Here is a 16,290-nt window from a genome sequence, read left to right as displayed (position 1 = left end):
TTCGGTTAGCTGATTCATTACATTCTGCTCGATATCACCAAGTAAAGTAAAGATGTTTTTGGTTCCACCAGAGTTATTGAAATAATAGTGGTCTTTCAAACTTCCCCAAAATGCAGATTTCCTCAAGTAGAGCCCTGTATAATTTACCTGTAATGAACCAAGCATAGTGTTAGATTTAGATTAATGTCCAGGTATCATCGCAATCAGTTGCTGCGCATCTACGTTTTTACTAGAACTTCCAAGCACACTGATCTTCAATCTACCCTGAAGATTCGAAATGTCCGCAGGAAGTTCCGCAGTAGGAAAAAGGACTTCGCCTTTACAATTCTTAGCATGTCTTCTGAAATTATCAATGCGAGTAAACCACTGATAGCACTTATCACAGCGAAACTTCACGCGAGAAGGATTCTTCACACATTTAATCTTCTCGTGTCAGTAATGTGAAATGTATTTCTTATTGGTATACGAATTGTAGGCTTGCCAATCGTGAGGATTCGGCTATGTTCGGGTGTGTTCGATGCACTACGCTTGAGACTATTGTAAAAAAATTGTTGTATTTTAGTTCTTACAAAGGGTTCTTAAAACGATTTTAGATGTGTGTGGATAATAAGAGGTACATTATTAAATGATTTTTTTTTTAATTTTTTGGTTGATAATTACACAAATTCAATCATGGTGGCAAAGATGGCCGATAAGATGGCGGATGCTACGATAGCTGACTGCTAGTGGTTGACATTAGTGCACTCTAGCGGGTAATTAATAATTCAATATGGTAACAGATCACTCAAGCAGATGTCAAGAAGATCAAATGTGACGGATGCAAGATGGTGTCGTGACTTTATAATGGTTTAAATAACATACCTATTCATTTGTATTAATAGTGCGGTCAGCTTCCTGTTAATTAATGTGGAAGAAGGATATAAGAATATTTTTAATCGACCTCACTGGGAATGGAACCGATGACTCCAACCTCGATAACATAAGATTATTTTATTTTAATAATTTATAACCGAGTTTATATTATTTAATAATTTTTTTTTAGTTTTTTTGGGTATAAATTGAGTTGTAGTGTCGGATTTCACTCGAGGTGTCACATTTAAAGGATGCGGTTAAAGGTAAAGTTTATGATCATGATCTTAGAGGCTTGAATTCAAATTTAGTAAGGAGCATTAAGCCTCTTTAAGGAATTTTTAAGCCAAGTCATTTTTTGTGGAAAAAAATGAAATTTAGGGAAATTTAGGTTCTTAGAGAATTTTTAAGAATTTTTTGAAAACATTTGTGGAAATTTTCCCTGAAAACCCAAGCTGTTGGTCGGTCGCTGACCCCCATCCCATCCACATCCTGAATCCTGTGCCAGACTTCTCTATTTTACACTACTATTTCGAATAGTGAGAATCACAATAGTGCAAATTTACCTGTCGTATTCGGTCTATTTCAAGAAGATGTGAAGCCGCTTGCCTTTGCAAAGAGTCCCTCTCGGCGACAGCTCTGTCCAGGGCATCTTTGCAACCCTTCAGTTCGAGCTCGACAGACGACAGTGTCTCCGAGACGTTTCCCGACTTGGCGCGCAGTCTGCTTGTCTCCTGCACACACAAAACAAGCGCTCCTCTACTTCAGATGCACAGATTTGTTACACAAGATGATTTAGAAGGAGTTACCGCCACTTTCAGGACTTAGTCCTCTCATCATTTGGAACAAAATGTATCACATAAATGTGGACTCTATTTCTAAAAATTATCAGAATAATAAAGAATGCAATAATAACACAATCAGATGTTAATATTGTCGTGACTGTAATGAAATAAGGCAATAGACGTTTCCATAACTTTACTGTTTCAACACCACAATATAACTGAACGTCCAGCAGGCCATTCTTTTACAAAACAACAAATTCGCAACACGGAAATTACACCAACTTTACAATACTAAAAACACACTTACCAACTGTAACATATACAACAATATAAAGATTTATTTTACATCTTAGCAACACATTTTAATTTAACAGGCTTACAAAAACGTTTGAAACGTCTCTGCATACGTCCAAACATTTAACCGCTCACTTATGAAACACCGGTGTTGGTTTATGTAACTGAACATTGCTGTCCTTTTAATAACTGTAGCAGCATGAATGACAGCTGCAAGTAGTTCATCACATGTTAATGCTGTAATTTAGTAAAAAAAAAAAAAAAAAAAAAAAACTTCAACCATTCCCATATACAACGATCTGTTTATTTCAAAGAACTTCTAATTCTTTGATTTTGGGATAGTACCCAAATTTACATAGAATATTTTGCTCCAAATGATGTAGGGATAAAAACTGTAACTGGTAGTAACTTCTCGTTTATTTTAAAAATGTAACACTAACGCACATCGGGATTTGTTGCGGCTGTGAACGCTAACGTGTTGTACTCATGTGGTGAGAGATGTGGTTTAGATCACAACATAATGGCATGAATAAAATTTATAAGCACCAAGTTTGTAGTCCACTATAATCTTGAAGGCCTTATCGCCTTAAGTCTCTGCGAATAACCATGTGACAAAAAAATCCTTTAATAAACTTACATAGCCTACAGTGAAAATGCATGACTCTTAAAATAAAGTGCTTTAATATTAAACTATGGAGTTTAAAAAAAAATTACATCACAGTTAATGCTTAGGAAAATTCCAATCAATTTTATACCTCGTCTTAAAGTATTTCTCTTTGTCTCTTCCCCTGCCTTTTGTCCGCCTGGCATGCGTTACTATGCCTCTTGCATTTTTTTGTAATTTGTTTGAAGTAGGTACACATATACAAAGCATCTCTATCTAGCTATATATATATATGTCCTTCTATAAACCTCACTATATTTCTCTGTCTATATAAATCTCTTTATATATCTCTTTACATCTCTATCTCTATCCATATATCTCTCTATGTATCTATGTTTCTATTTACATATCAATAGATCTCCCTACATATCTCTACATCTCTAAATATCCCCCGCTCTATCTCTCTATATCTCTATTTATCTATGTCTATATTTTCCTATCAATATCTTTATCTTAGATAAACAGAAGTCGAACTCAAAATCATTTTTCATATGTTATATTACTTATATTTTTACCTATCACAGGTGAGATATAGGTACGTATATGAAAACACGCGCCTATTCGAATGAAACGTTGCAGGGACGTCGGAACAGGGAGGGGGGGGGGGGCAGCAGGGGCGAGTCGCCCCCGTGCTGTTATGCATGGGGGGGGGGGGGCGAGAGTAGCATTTCGCCCCCCTCCTTTTCCCAGAATAAATGTTTGGTCCTAGTAGTATTTTTCTCAACCAGTAGTTACAAACGTTGCATTGGTGATCACATTGATTAGAAATAATATGTTTCAAGCTACCAATGTTCACAGGTTAAGGAACCAAAAAATAATATATCTATTGACATCAAATTCCAAGACCGAAAGTTAAAGGGGTAGATCACATGCGGGTTAGGTTATTTGTCACCCATTATCCACGATATTTTAATCCATATTTAATACATACTACGTCATCAATTTCTTGGAATGGTATATTTAATATTTTGGTTCGGAAACTCATTAAATAAGCACAATTTTGCATCTAAAATTCCCGGACCACCCCGCTTTAGGACTGAGGTAAGTGTGATACATCTTTTCGCTTCCCCCCCTCCCCCAAACTCAAGAAAACGTTCCGACGTCCCTGAAACGTTGTGTCAAAATTCCAAAGCGATCGGTGAATAACTTTCGGAGATTGTATATTCCGCGTGTAGACAGAGACAGAGACTGAGACAGAGACAGAGATAGAGACAGAGACAGAGACAGATACAGAGACAGAAACAGAGATAGAGACTGAGATAGAGACTGAGATAGAGACTGAGATAGAGACTGAGATAGAGACTGAGATAGAGACTGAGATAGAGACAGAGAAAGAGACAGAGACAGAGACAGAGACAGAGATAGAGACTGAGATAGAGACAGAGATAGAGACAGACTCAGAGACAGAAATAGAGACTGAGAAAGAGACTGAGATAGAGACTGAGATAGAGACAGAGACAGAGACAGAGACAGAGATAGAGACTGAGATAGAGATAGAGACAGAGATAGAGACAGAGATAGAGACTGAGTTAGAGACAGAGACAGAGACAGAGACAGAGATAGACAGAGACAGAGACTGAGATAGAGACTGAGATAGAGACTGAGATAGAGACAGAGATAGAGACAGAGACAGAGACAGAAATAGAGACTGAGAAAGAGACAGAGATAGAGACAGAGATAGAGACTGAGATAGAGACAGAGATAGAGACAGACTCAGAGACAGAAATAGAGACTGTGAAAGAGACTGAGATAGAGACTGAGATAGAGATAGAGACAGACTCAGAGACAGAAATAGAGACTGAGAAAGAGACTGAGATAGAGACTGAGATAGAGATAGAGACAGAGACAGAGACAGGGATAGAGACTGAGATAGAGACCGAGATAGAGACAGAGATAGAGACTGAGATAGAGACAGAGACAGAGACAGAGATAGAGACTGAGATAGAGACAGAGACAGAGACAGAGACAGAGACAGAGATAGAGACAGAGACAGAGACAGAGACAGAGATAGAGACTGAGAGAGATAGAGACAGAGATAGAGACAGAGATAGAGACTGAGATAGAGACAGAGACAGAGACAGAGACAGAGATAGAGACTGAGAGAGATAGAGACAGAGATAGAGACAGAGATAGAGACTGAGATAGAGACAGAGACAGAGACAGAGACAGAGATAGACAGAGACAGAGACTGAGATAGAGACTGAGATAGAGACAGAGACAGAGACAGAGATAGAGACTGAGATAGAGACAGAGAAAGAGACAGACAGAGACAGAGACTGAGATAGAGACTGAGATAGAGACAGAGATAGAGACAGAGATAGAGACTGAGATAGAGACAGAGACAGAGACAGAGACAGAGATAGAGACTGAGATAGAGACAGAGACAGAGACAGAGATAGAGACTGAGATAGAGACAGAGATAGAGACAGAGACAGAGACAGAAATAGAGACAGAGATAGAGACAGAGATAGAGACAGAGATAGAGACAGAGATAGAGAGAGAGATGGAGATGGAGATGGAGACTGAGAAAGAGACAGAGATAGAGACAGAGATAGAGACCGAGATAGAGACAGAGATAGAGACAGAGACAGAGATAGAGACTGAGAAAGAGACAGAGATAGAGATAGAGATAGAGATAGAGACAGAGATAGAGACAGAGACAGAGATAGAGACTGAGATAGAGACAGAGATAGAGACTGAGATAGAGACAGAGATAGAGACTGAGAAAGAGACAGAGATAGAGACAGAGATAGAGACTGAGATAGAGACAGAGACAGAGACAGAGACGGAGACAGAGATAGAGACTGAGATAGAGACAGAGATAGAGACTGAGATAGAGACAGAGATAGAGACTGAGATAGAGACAGAGACAGAGACAGAGACAGAGACAGAGACAGAGACAGAGATAGAGACTGAAATAGAGACAGAGATGGAGATGGAGATGGAGATAGAGACAGAGATAGAGACTGAGATAGAGACAGAGATAGAGACTGAGATAGAGACAGAGACAGAGACAGAGACAGAGACAGAGACAGAGACAGAGATAGAGACTGAAATAGAGACAGAGATGGAGATGGAGATGGAGATGGAGACAGAGATAGAGACTGAGATAGAGACAGAGATAGAGACTGAGATAGAGACAGAGATAGAGAGAGAGATGGAGATGGAGATGGAGACTGAGAAAGATACAGAGATAGAGACAGAGATAGAGACAGAGATAGAGACAGAGATAGAGACTGAGATAGAGACAGAGATAGAGACTGAGAAAGAGACAGAGATAGAGACAGAGATAGAGACTGAGATAGAGACAGAGACAGAGACAGAGACGGAGACAGAGATAGAGACTGAGATAGAGACAGAGATAGAGACTGAGATAGAGACAGAGATAGAGACTGAGAAAGAGACAGAGATAGAGATAGAGAGAGATAGAGATAGAGAGAGATAGAGAGACAGAGACAGAGACAGAGACAGAGATAGAGACTGAGATAGAGACAGAGATAGAGACTGAGAAAGAGACAGAGATAGAGACAGAGATAGAGACTGAGATAGAGACAGAGACAGAGACAGAGACGGAGACAGAGATAGAGACTGAGATAGAGACAGAGATAGAGACTGAGATAGAGACAGAGATAGAGACTGAGAAAGAGACAGAGATAGAGAGAGATAGAGATAGAGACTGAGATAGAGACAGAGACAGAGACAGAGACGGAGACAGAGATAGAGACAGAGATAGAGACAGAGATAGAGATAGAGACTGAGATAGACAGAGATAGAGACTGAGAAAGAGACAGAGATAGAGATAGAGATAGAGAGATAGAGAGAGATAGAGAGAGACAGAGACAGAGACAGAGATAGATACTGAGATAGAGACTGAGATAGAGACAGAGACAGAGACAGAGATAGAGACTGAGATAGAGACAGAGACAGAGATAGAGACTGAGAAAGAGACTGAGATAGAGACTGAGATAGAGACAGAGATAGAGACTGAGATAGAGACAGAGACAGAGACAGAGACGGAGACAGAGATAGAGACTGAGATAGAGACAGAGATAGAGACTGAGATAGAGACAGAGATAGAGACTGAGAAAGAGACAGAGATAGAGACTGAGATAGAGACAGAGACAGAGACAGAGATAGAGACTGAGAAAGAGACTGAGAAAGAGACAGAGATAGAGACAGAGATAGAGACTGAGATAGAGACAGAGACAGAGACAGAGACGGAGATGGAGATGGAGATGGAGATGGAGATGTAGAGATGCAGCACCTGCACGAGCTCGGACGCCTTGTGGACCAGCCCCTCGGGCGAGGTGACCACGGCCTCGGCCTGCTCCGCCCCCAAGGCCGCGGACAGCCTGCGCACCAGGTCCTCCATGGCGCGGCGCTGCGACTCCTTCGAGGCCTCCTCCGAGTGGCACTCCAGCTCCAGGGTCCGCACCTGGGGACACGCACTGGGTTGAACCTGACCTTGGTGGTCAGCTGACTCAGCTGCAGGGCTTGGGTCAACACCTAGCCTGTTTACATGTGCTGGATGTGTTCTCGCACCTCCTCCCCAGCGTTGGCCTGTCCCCTGTGTTCATTGGCCGTCATGTTCCTTAGCGCATGCGCCGGGCATGCACGTGCATCGCCAAACGTTTCAAACAACCGCGTACTCTCCAACTTGCGATCCATCAAGAATGAAACGACAGCTAAACAACCTATTTATCAACCATCTGAGTTGAATAAAAAGAAAGGGGAGTCGTCTGTAAAGTCGGTTTACGGACGATAATTTTAACGTGATAACGTCATAACAAAACATTGATGAAAAATCGAATACTTTTTTTTTTAATTTTCAAATATTATTTACTTATTTTTTTGCAAATTTAATTTAAATAATTTGTTCAGATATAATCACGAACAATTTGTAAAAAAAGGCCCGCATCAACCTGTTTGATATTATAGAAGATTTTCTCGCACGGTGTTTGGCAGGTTCTTTGCACGCTCGGCTCAGGCGGAACGTGACAAATGAGTCATGCTTTTTAGTGCGTGCAGCCGGCGTTCATCGATTTATAAGACGTTATCACGTCAAAAAAATACATTTGGAATAATAATATTATATAATTCAACTAAATTTGCTGAAAAAATTTCTTATATCTACAGGGAGATTATTTTATGTGAAAAAAAAAAAAAAATTCCAACACTCATTTGCCGGTAATGAAGTATTCCCGCGCTAATGGTTTCTTCCTTGTATTTAGCCGGGCCATGCAAGACTCATTTGCCGTGATTGTGTGCCGGCAGATAACATAATCCTGAGAGAAACTCGACCAATCACAGAACACAGACGATGCTACAATGTTTTTTTTTTTTTTTTTTTTTAATCAGGTGGCGATATGAGATAGCGTCAGGAAAGCTCTTCATTTGGTTGGATTGAAAGAAAGAAAAAGAAACCTCAAGGTGAGTTATTTCCCCGGGTGAAAACTAGTCAAGATACGTCCCTGTGCAACGGGTTTCTTCCTTGTTGACGCGGATAACTAGAGACACGGAAATTTGGAGGATTCTTTTGGTCACAAGTTTGACTGCAGGCATTGCGTTGCTTTGGAGTGTGGACCAATGTTGTTTCTCTACTCCCCTATGCGACTGTGAGTCTGTCAACTACCAGCTAGCAGTGGAGTTACCGACTCACGTATAACTCAAAATAAAGGGAGGTTCTACAGTAATAAATAGACACTAGGGAAGTATATGCCTCTTTAGAATACATAGAACTCCGAATTTAGCTTGAAACCAAATCAATAACAAATGTGAAATACAGTTATTTTTACGGAAAGATATTTCATCGGCGCAATCTGAACACGGCTTATAGGTTTTAAGCTCATCTACACATTCCTAACACACCTTTGTAGAATTGCAAAACCTGACTTTTTTTTTTAAATATATATTTAAAGAATAATTGACGTAAAGTGTAATGGTACACACAGAACACTAATTTACATCCTGAATCACAATTTTCGGTTTCGGGAATTTGTCATTAATGCAAGGATAATCCTCCAAAATGTCTAAGTAATATTTAAAATTAATACGTGTTGGTTTTCAGTTAAAATACTCGCAATTTATTGTAGGACATTATACACTGTTGTAGTTACACAATATTTACGGACTTTTAAACCGAGAACGCACCTCAAAATAACAAAGAGTTCTTCGTAGTGACAGATAACTGTATATTCGTATGAACTACGTCACATTGCCATTGTATATAAATATTATAAATAGTAATAATATGTTTTCAAATATGTTACCGCTCCCTAGTTCTATGTTAGGTTGTAAACAGGGTAATCAGGCATGTGGACGGGAGAGGAGTAATTTGTTGTCAACTTAAGGATTTAAGGATTTTTGATTCGTAACATCTTAGCTCTCTCTATGCGGCATTTGGTAGGACTAACCTTAATGAATAGAACTTAAGTCACATGGAACGTAAATGTGTAACGAAGCTGCCATTTGTGGCGGATGGCGCGAACCAAAGTTCACAAAGTCAGAGGGATCCTTTAAAATTTGAACTGTTTAGTGAATTTTAACAAGATGGGCAGTAGTTTAATAAAACTCCTTGTCAAAAATCAGGTCCAAAGCTGGGGTTTCATTTTTGTTCAAGTCTTATTCACGTTTATCGGAGCCGTTTCATTATATAATTTAAAATTATGGTCTGCAGATGAAATGATTCGCTAGTCGACGTAGCTGCAACGGCAGCGAATTCTAGCGGCGATTGCTACGCGTGATTCGCGTCCAGAAATTTATTTGAAAACACAATTTGTGTATATTGATCACGCTCGGCATTATTTTAAATAACTCTCCGTTTAATTTCGTGTCATGTTTTGTATTGTAAGTGTATTTGCAACTTTAACAAAACACGTTAATTTAATCATTGCCAAGGTTAAATGTTACACATCTCTGGCGAGTACTGTAAGACTCGCTCACTTTTTTCTTCTAAACAAATAATTCAAGATTTTTCTTCTGAGTAAATGTCGAAATTAAGTACAATATCTGTATTTTTGAAGGTATGCGTAAGTATACGAAGATCCTGTATGATTTGTCACCAGAGTTCTATGTAAATTTAAGATGATAATTTAAAACACGTATGAATGCAATATTCTGCGTTTAAATTTATGCCCACTGGAAATGCTATTTTTAGTTCTGAACTTTCATCAATAGACTTCTAGACACATGGGCTATGTTCAATTTGAATCATATAGGCTACAGTTATAAATTTGTGTAAACATTTCAAATAACTGTATTCGGAGAAGGCTAATCTAAAATAGCAAACTATATGTTTCTTTCAATAGCTGAAATATAGCGGAGAACTCATCATTGATACAGTATATTCTAATAAAATCTCATGATAAGAATATTATGTGAATTTACAGTTTTGGTGAGTTCAAACTTATTTTTAATTAATCTGTCAATGCCAAGTTCATGGAGTTTTACCTCATTATTCTTAAATGTTTAACATTTACTCACCCTTTTCTCTAAGTTTTTTACTTTCTCCTCTTTGTACTGGTTCTCTCTCTGAAGCGTTTGAACTGCCATTTCTGCTCGACTCTGGGATGCTGACAGATTTCTTTCCTTTTCTTCCAGCTCCTGAAAACAATCATTGTTTCGCTCAACATGGTCCCTGGGTGAATTGTATTATTGTTAGCTAAACATCTTGTTAAGATGCATGGTCTTTCATTTAAATATACAAAAATATTTATGTATTAATTATACACATTTCAAACCTAGCATCACAAGAATTAGTTGAAAAAATAATTAATGCAGATGTTAAGAGTGCAAAATACCAAGGTTAAAAATAAATAATGAAATAACAACTAAGTGTTTAACTGACGAAAAGATATATTAATTATAAGAATTTAATTAACACATTTCCTTTTAATATGCCAAGCCGGGCTTGTATTTCTTTTCATACACAAAATATTATTTTACATACATTAAATTAAATAATTTAATATAAAAATATAACTCAAAAACTTATTCAGTTTGGTTCCATGATTGTAAACTACGAGGTCAGTTTTTTAAGTTCAGTTCCGTTCAGTCATTAAAAAAAACTAATGAAAAAGATTTTTATTGACAGTTTTAGTTGACTAAATGTCTACTTTATTTTTTCACATAATTTCCATTCAGTTCTTAGCACTTTTCGTAATGCTGAACAAGTATCTTTAACCCATCTGCATAGAAAATTAATTTTAAACGTAAAAAGCAAATTTTGAGTCTATAAATTTTGAATCACAGAGTATTAATTTAATTATGTAGTGAGTAGGTCTATTAATGCGAGTTAAATTTACTGTAGTGTTAAAAGTTAATAAATGCACAAAAATAATAAGTTCAAATTTACATACAGCAGTGGAATGCATTATTTTAATTTCAAAATTAGATTAAGGTTGGAAATTTTCAGCTGGCTGCGTCCAATAATAAACTGATAGTGTGACCAGATTTAAAACATATTTGAGGTTTTCTGTCCAACTTTAATTCGGCAGAGACGATTGGAAGCCTCATTTCTTCCAATTTTACCTACTCCTCCAACTTGTTACCAGTTGCCTGGTAACTTTTTTCCCTAGGTTGGCAAGGACGGATTTTGGTGTGACGAAGCATTATGTTGCTTCGAATGGGTCAGCTACAAGATTTAAAATGGTTTTAAAATGGTTTTAAAATGGATTTAGATTGGTTCCAGAATTTAGCTACGGACGTTTATATTGCTAGCGTACAATTATGAAAAAGTTGTCTTGGTAACCGAAAACGTTTGAGTGATTATATTAAATTATGTGTTTCGCCTTTACAAACTAAGACAACGTGGAAGCTTTTAATTGGGCAGGCAGTGTGATTCGGGGTTTATGAAAATACTGGGTGCACAAACGGTAAATTTCAAGTCTACGAATTAATAAATCTATTCATTACGAATTATGCGTAATTAAAGTCTAGGAAGGTGCGTGAAAAAGATAAGATGGGCAAGCGTGCTAATAATTAAGTTGAACTTTCATGATAAACAGTAAAGGCCTTATGAAGTTTGATGTAAGTATGAGCGCTCCATTAAAATTGTAGTATTTTATATTATGTGTTAGATTACTATTTTTTTAACCTTTTAGCCTGGTAATGAATTAAGAGGTTTTATTTTCACACATCGTATTTATATTAACGTGAGATTTTCTTAACTTTATTGTGCATGAGGCATGTATTTTATTTACAATATTTTTATCATTATTTGTAGGTATTATATATATTTTTTTAATGGTGGTTATGAAGCATACGGACTTTAGAAAAATGCATAAAATTGCATTTTAAAGTATCTAGCAACAGCCATGGTCGATTTCACAATTGTAATTGAATTTAATAAACTCATAAAGTCAGCTAATAGTTTAAATGGTTTGTTTTCTTTTTATTATCGCTACCCACTAGATGTTTTTCTATAAGATTTTGATGATGATAACGTGTTGGATAAATATCTGTAATCTCACATTGCATGCTCAAGGGGGTGTGGGACTCAGTCTTCGAGGAAGCGAGTGTAGACAGCTAGTTTCGGGCAACTGTGTGATTGACCCTCTTGGTAGCGTGCTCGTGGGGAATTTTTGTCGGCCTTGGTCGTGGAAGTATGTCAAGGTCGTGACAAAAAGACCTGCGCCACTCTGCTAAGAGTGTATAATGGGGCCGATAGTGCTGCACTATATATATTTTTAACGATCATGGCTCTCAGTTGGATTTACCAATTAAACAAAGAAGGCCTACAGATTAGTTTAGAGGCCGCAGGAATACAATTTCGGCCGTGTGATTTTGTTGATGTTCTTAAGACGTCAGTTGTCAAATCATATAAACAGAGAGCAAGCGCAAGTTGGTGCGCAGTTGGTAAAAGGGGAGGTCGATTTGCAAAACAGCACGTTTCTTTTTACAAGCTTAGAATTAAAAATAGTCTCTGGAAATTTCCGCATTATACCTAATTTAAGTGTTAGTCAGCATGAAAAATTAACAAATTTTTGTCTAGAAGTGTATCACGCAAAGGAATTAAAATTATTTGACAGCGGTGTTGAATTTATGCGCTATGTACTGCGTCATAGGAAAATGTCAAGGAGTAGCCCGCAATATATTAAAGCTAGCTGTTTGGAAGAAAAGTTGTAATGGCTGGAAACGAAGGAAATTCTACGGGGAACATTTTTGCCCGCGTAGGATTAAAGACAAATTACGTAGGGAACGAATATGCAGATTCCAGAGAGTAGGCGAAAATATGGTTGCATATGTACCGGACATTTGTGAGCAGGCAAAGGCGATGAACATTACTTTAAATAACGATGAGTTTATTTCACTTTGCGTTGAGAACACGCAACCGGAGGTGCGGCGGGAATGCGCGTCCATTAAAAATAAGAGGGGGGGGGGGAGGGTTATGGCTGTGTCATGGACACGGTTGTGTGATGTACGTGAATACGTGTACGTAACAGGTAATATTTTCTATACAAAATATAAAATACGCTAGTTTATGTATGCCCTTTCCAACAGTATACGATCTCTGTATTTGGATTTGGCTTTTTGTCGCGTATAGGCCGACATTATATAATTTTGATATGTTTTTTATTTTAACAATATATATATTAATAATATGTTTTTATTTTAACAACATATATATATATATATATGTTCACTGTAACTATTTTACACTAATGTTTTATACTTATACACAATCGATAGATTTTGACGAGAGCTGACGACTGAAACGTAAACGAACGCCGTAGCTTCTCCGAGTCAAAATGAAAATCTCGAAACGCAGCAAAATAACCTCAAAATGGCGGCGCTTCCCCCTCCACCGCGCGCGATGCGTCACATTCCTCGCTTAGCGTAACGAATTATTTGACCCTTTAGCTAATCAATGGTGTAATTAAATTTTGGACGAAGATGATAAGATATGTAGCTGCAACACCAAACTGTATCCCCCGATTTTGTTATCATTCGTTTTTTGAATTGCCTCCCACTATGGAAGCAATTTTAAAGACGTATTCACGTCAGAAGTATATCGTTAAGAGACGTCCACAAGTGGGCTATCGAGGTAGATAATATCTGGTGCGCCAGGCAGGAGTGCGAAAATAATAAACAATTCTTAGGGCCAAAAGTTGTTGTTGTATCGCGGGGTAAGATATGCTACAATTGTGGAGAAAGCGGACATTTTAAAAATAAATGTGATGGACAATTGAGAAGATAAACAAAAGGTATCACTTGTTTTACACGTGGAAAGGTAGTGTATTTTGCCACGCAATTTGAAAAAGATAATAAAGGTTATTTTGAAGGCCAGAGTTTTCAGACAAAAATAACTAAAAATTTACGTAATATGTTAGGAAAATAGCTGTGAAAAATCGGGAAGAGCATGGAGTTCAAGTTGAGTATAAAGGAAAGCTTAAAAAAAAAATAGTTTCAAAGGTCAGGACATTTTTAATGGCACATGTTATACTGTGGGGGAAAGTGAAAACTTCTTTAGCCGCGTTGAACGATTTTTATTTAGTTATTATTATTTTATTTAAATAAATAGTTTTAAGTTTTCATTCTGTCGGCAGTCCCCAAGACTGTCAATTATTTTACTTTTTAGTTTTATAATTTTTAATTTTATTTAGTTTAGTATATTTTTGTTTTTATTTTTGTAGATTTTTTATATTTTTTTATGTTTTCATTTTTTATTATTTTATTTTTCATTTTATGTTTTATTTTTTTTTGTTTTTATTTATTATTTATTATTTATATATTTTTATTTGTTGTGTAAGTTGCAAAGGCACCTGTATCCTCCTGCGCAGCGACGCTATGATGGCGGTCTGCCGGGCCGCCTGCTCCTGCAGCTGCTCCGTCTGCACCTGCAGCTCCAGGGCGCGCTGCTCGCGGCTGCGCAGCTGTCCCCTGGTGTCCTGCAGCTGCGCAGGTGGCCACCACGACACACACCCTCGCCCCCCTGTCACGTGCCCTGCCTCGCAACTAGCGCTACGTGAAGACATGCACGTTACTTAACTTGAGTTATGTTTTCGTATCATGAAAGTCACTATGCTGGAATTGACTCGACATACAAGGGAAGAAATGGAATTGAATTGAATACGTGAATTTCGAAGTTGCACCTACTGTGGTTACGATTAGTTACGACGATACGAGGGACTCGTTTCTGGGGGGGGGGGGGGGAACACGAGTGGACGCATGATTCTCCATGGAATATTTGTACGGTTTGCTCGCACATGAACTCGGGCGTGTGTCACAAAGGTGTTACAGAGGCGACTGTTGTGTGAAATGGACGTGCTCGCGTTTACGTCTGCTTAGAAGCTCGTGCTTACGCCACGGTATCGCCTGGAAAGCTGGGACATGTCAACCACGGGGAAGACTGCCCCGGGTGTTGGCGGACTTGGCGCTCAACTCGCCGCTGAACTCGCCGACGGGTAGCCCTGGCGTCGCACGAGTAGCTTGCAACTACTCTAGCGAGACGCAGCGGGAAGCCTACGATTCACTCGTCCTTCTGTACATACACGAATACTCACGTTGGCAAGCATTCTTTTCACAGACGAGAGAGCCAAACCCGAAGTTCCCCGAAGTTCATGCTCGCTTTTTTTCCCGTACCACAACAGGTGTATTTATTTGGGGGAAACCGTTTACATTATTTCACAGTATCTTTAATGTAGCTATCCTAACCAAATCAAATGTCCACAAAGTTTTAAAGTATTTATAATGTAGCTAACCTAACCTAATTTACCATTAGTTATCATGAGTTGTATATTTATTTAAAATGAACAAAAAAAAAACGAAGATGCACGATCGGCGTTTGGCTCTCTCGTCTGTTGAAAATAGGCTTGCCAACGTGAGTATTCGGGTATGTCCAGAAGGACGAGTGAATCGTAGGCTTCCCAGACGCAGCAAGTAGCGACTCGCTACTTGAGGAACTGCATAGCAGGCAAGCGGCTGCGGTTTGTTTATACGCCACATTAATTCGTGTGGTGGTTACATGCAGTCTCTCAGATATATTGCTTTAGTAAGATATTTTATGAGTAACACGTTTTGATAATTAACTTATGTAATTTTGCATATATATATATTTTTTTTTTCGTTTAAATCAAGTTATGGATGGTTGTGAGTGTACTCGTATTTTTTATAAGGCAATATGTACATATATTAGTGAGGAATAAATAATTTACTAATGGTATTGCTAATTGTAAATAATATTAAGTTTCGTTTGTTCAAAACATAATTAATATAATTTGAATTTTTTAAGCCAAGCTGTTAATGTTTCAAATCTACCAGCTGATTGTAATTCAATGTTTAAGAATAATTTGAAAGTTTATGGTTTTGAATTCCGTGTATTTCCTATTCATGGTGTGTATGAATGTTTTTTTTCATGCATTAATGAAAACATTCTTTGTGTTACGGTACCTTTCGGATCATGCAAGCGTACCGAGTGTTGGGCAGCACTGAGTCAATGCGAAGCAAGAGTCTTACCGTTTGATTTGTGTTTGTTATTGAGAGTTTGCTGCTGGTTACTTTATGAAATGAAACTGTGTTTGAGGCTCAACGCGTCTTCTCCTTGTTTGTGGGCTGCAGCCGAACTCGCCCGGTTGTCGGGATTGGCAACACTGCAACCCCAGCTGTTTCCCCCGTTAACTTTAAAGACTACGCTTGTAGCACTTCTGGCGATGATTTAATCTTGATCCCGTCACAAATCAACTCAATGTTTCGAGCGTG

At 38.2% G+C, this 16,290-nt stretch overlaps 1 protein-coding gene across 2 annotated transcripts in view; it reads right to left on the bottom strand.

Annotated features, from left to right (window-relative positions):
• The window catches only part of LOC134538402 (coiled-coil domain-containing protein 170), a 73,145-nt gene that overhangs the window by 37,923 nt on the left and 18,932 nt on the right, over positions 1 to 16,290 (bottom strand). For both annotated transcript variants that reach the window (XM_063379700.1, XM_063379701.1), the window contains exons 3-6: positions 14,355 to 14,486; positions 10,075 to 10,194; positions 6,857 to 7,027; positions 1,416 to 1,583 (exon numbers count right to left, since the gene is read on the bottom strand). In XM_063379700.1, coding sequence (XP_063235770.1) covers positions 1,416 to 1,583; positions 6,857 to 7,027; positions 10,075 to 10,194; positions 14,355 to 14,486 — 591 coding nt within the window. The remainder of the gene's footprint in view (positions 1 to 1,415; positions 1,584 to 6,856; positions 7,028 to 10,074; positions 10,195 to 14,354; positions 14,487 to 16,290) is intronic.

This window comes from Bacillus rossius, chromosome 13, assembly GCF_032445375.1.
Source record: "Bacillus rossius redtenbacheri isolate Brsri chromosome 13, Brsri_v3, whole genome shotgun sequence".
Lineage (NCBI taxonomy): Eukaryota > Metazoa > Arthropoda > Insecta > Phasmatodea > Bacillidae > Bacillus > Bacillus rossius.
Note: the sequence above shows the minus strand (reverse complement) of the source record. Positions and strands in the feature narration are given on the sequence as shown.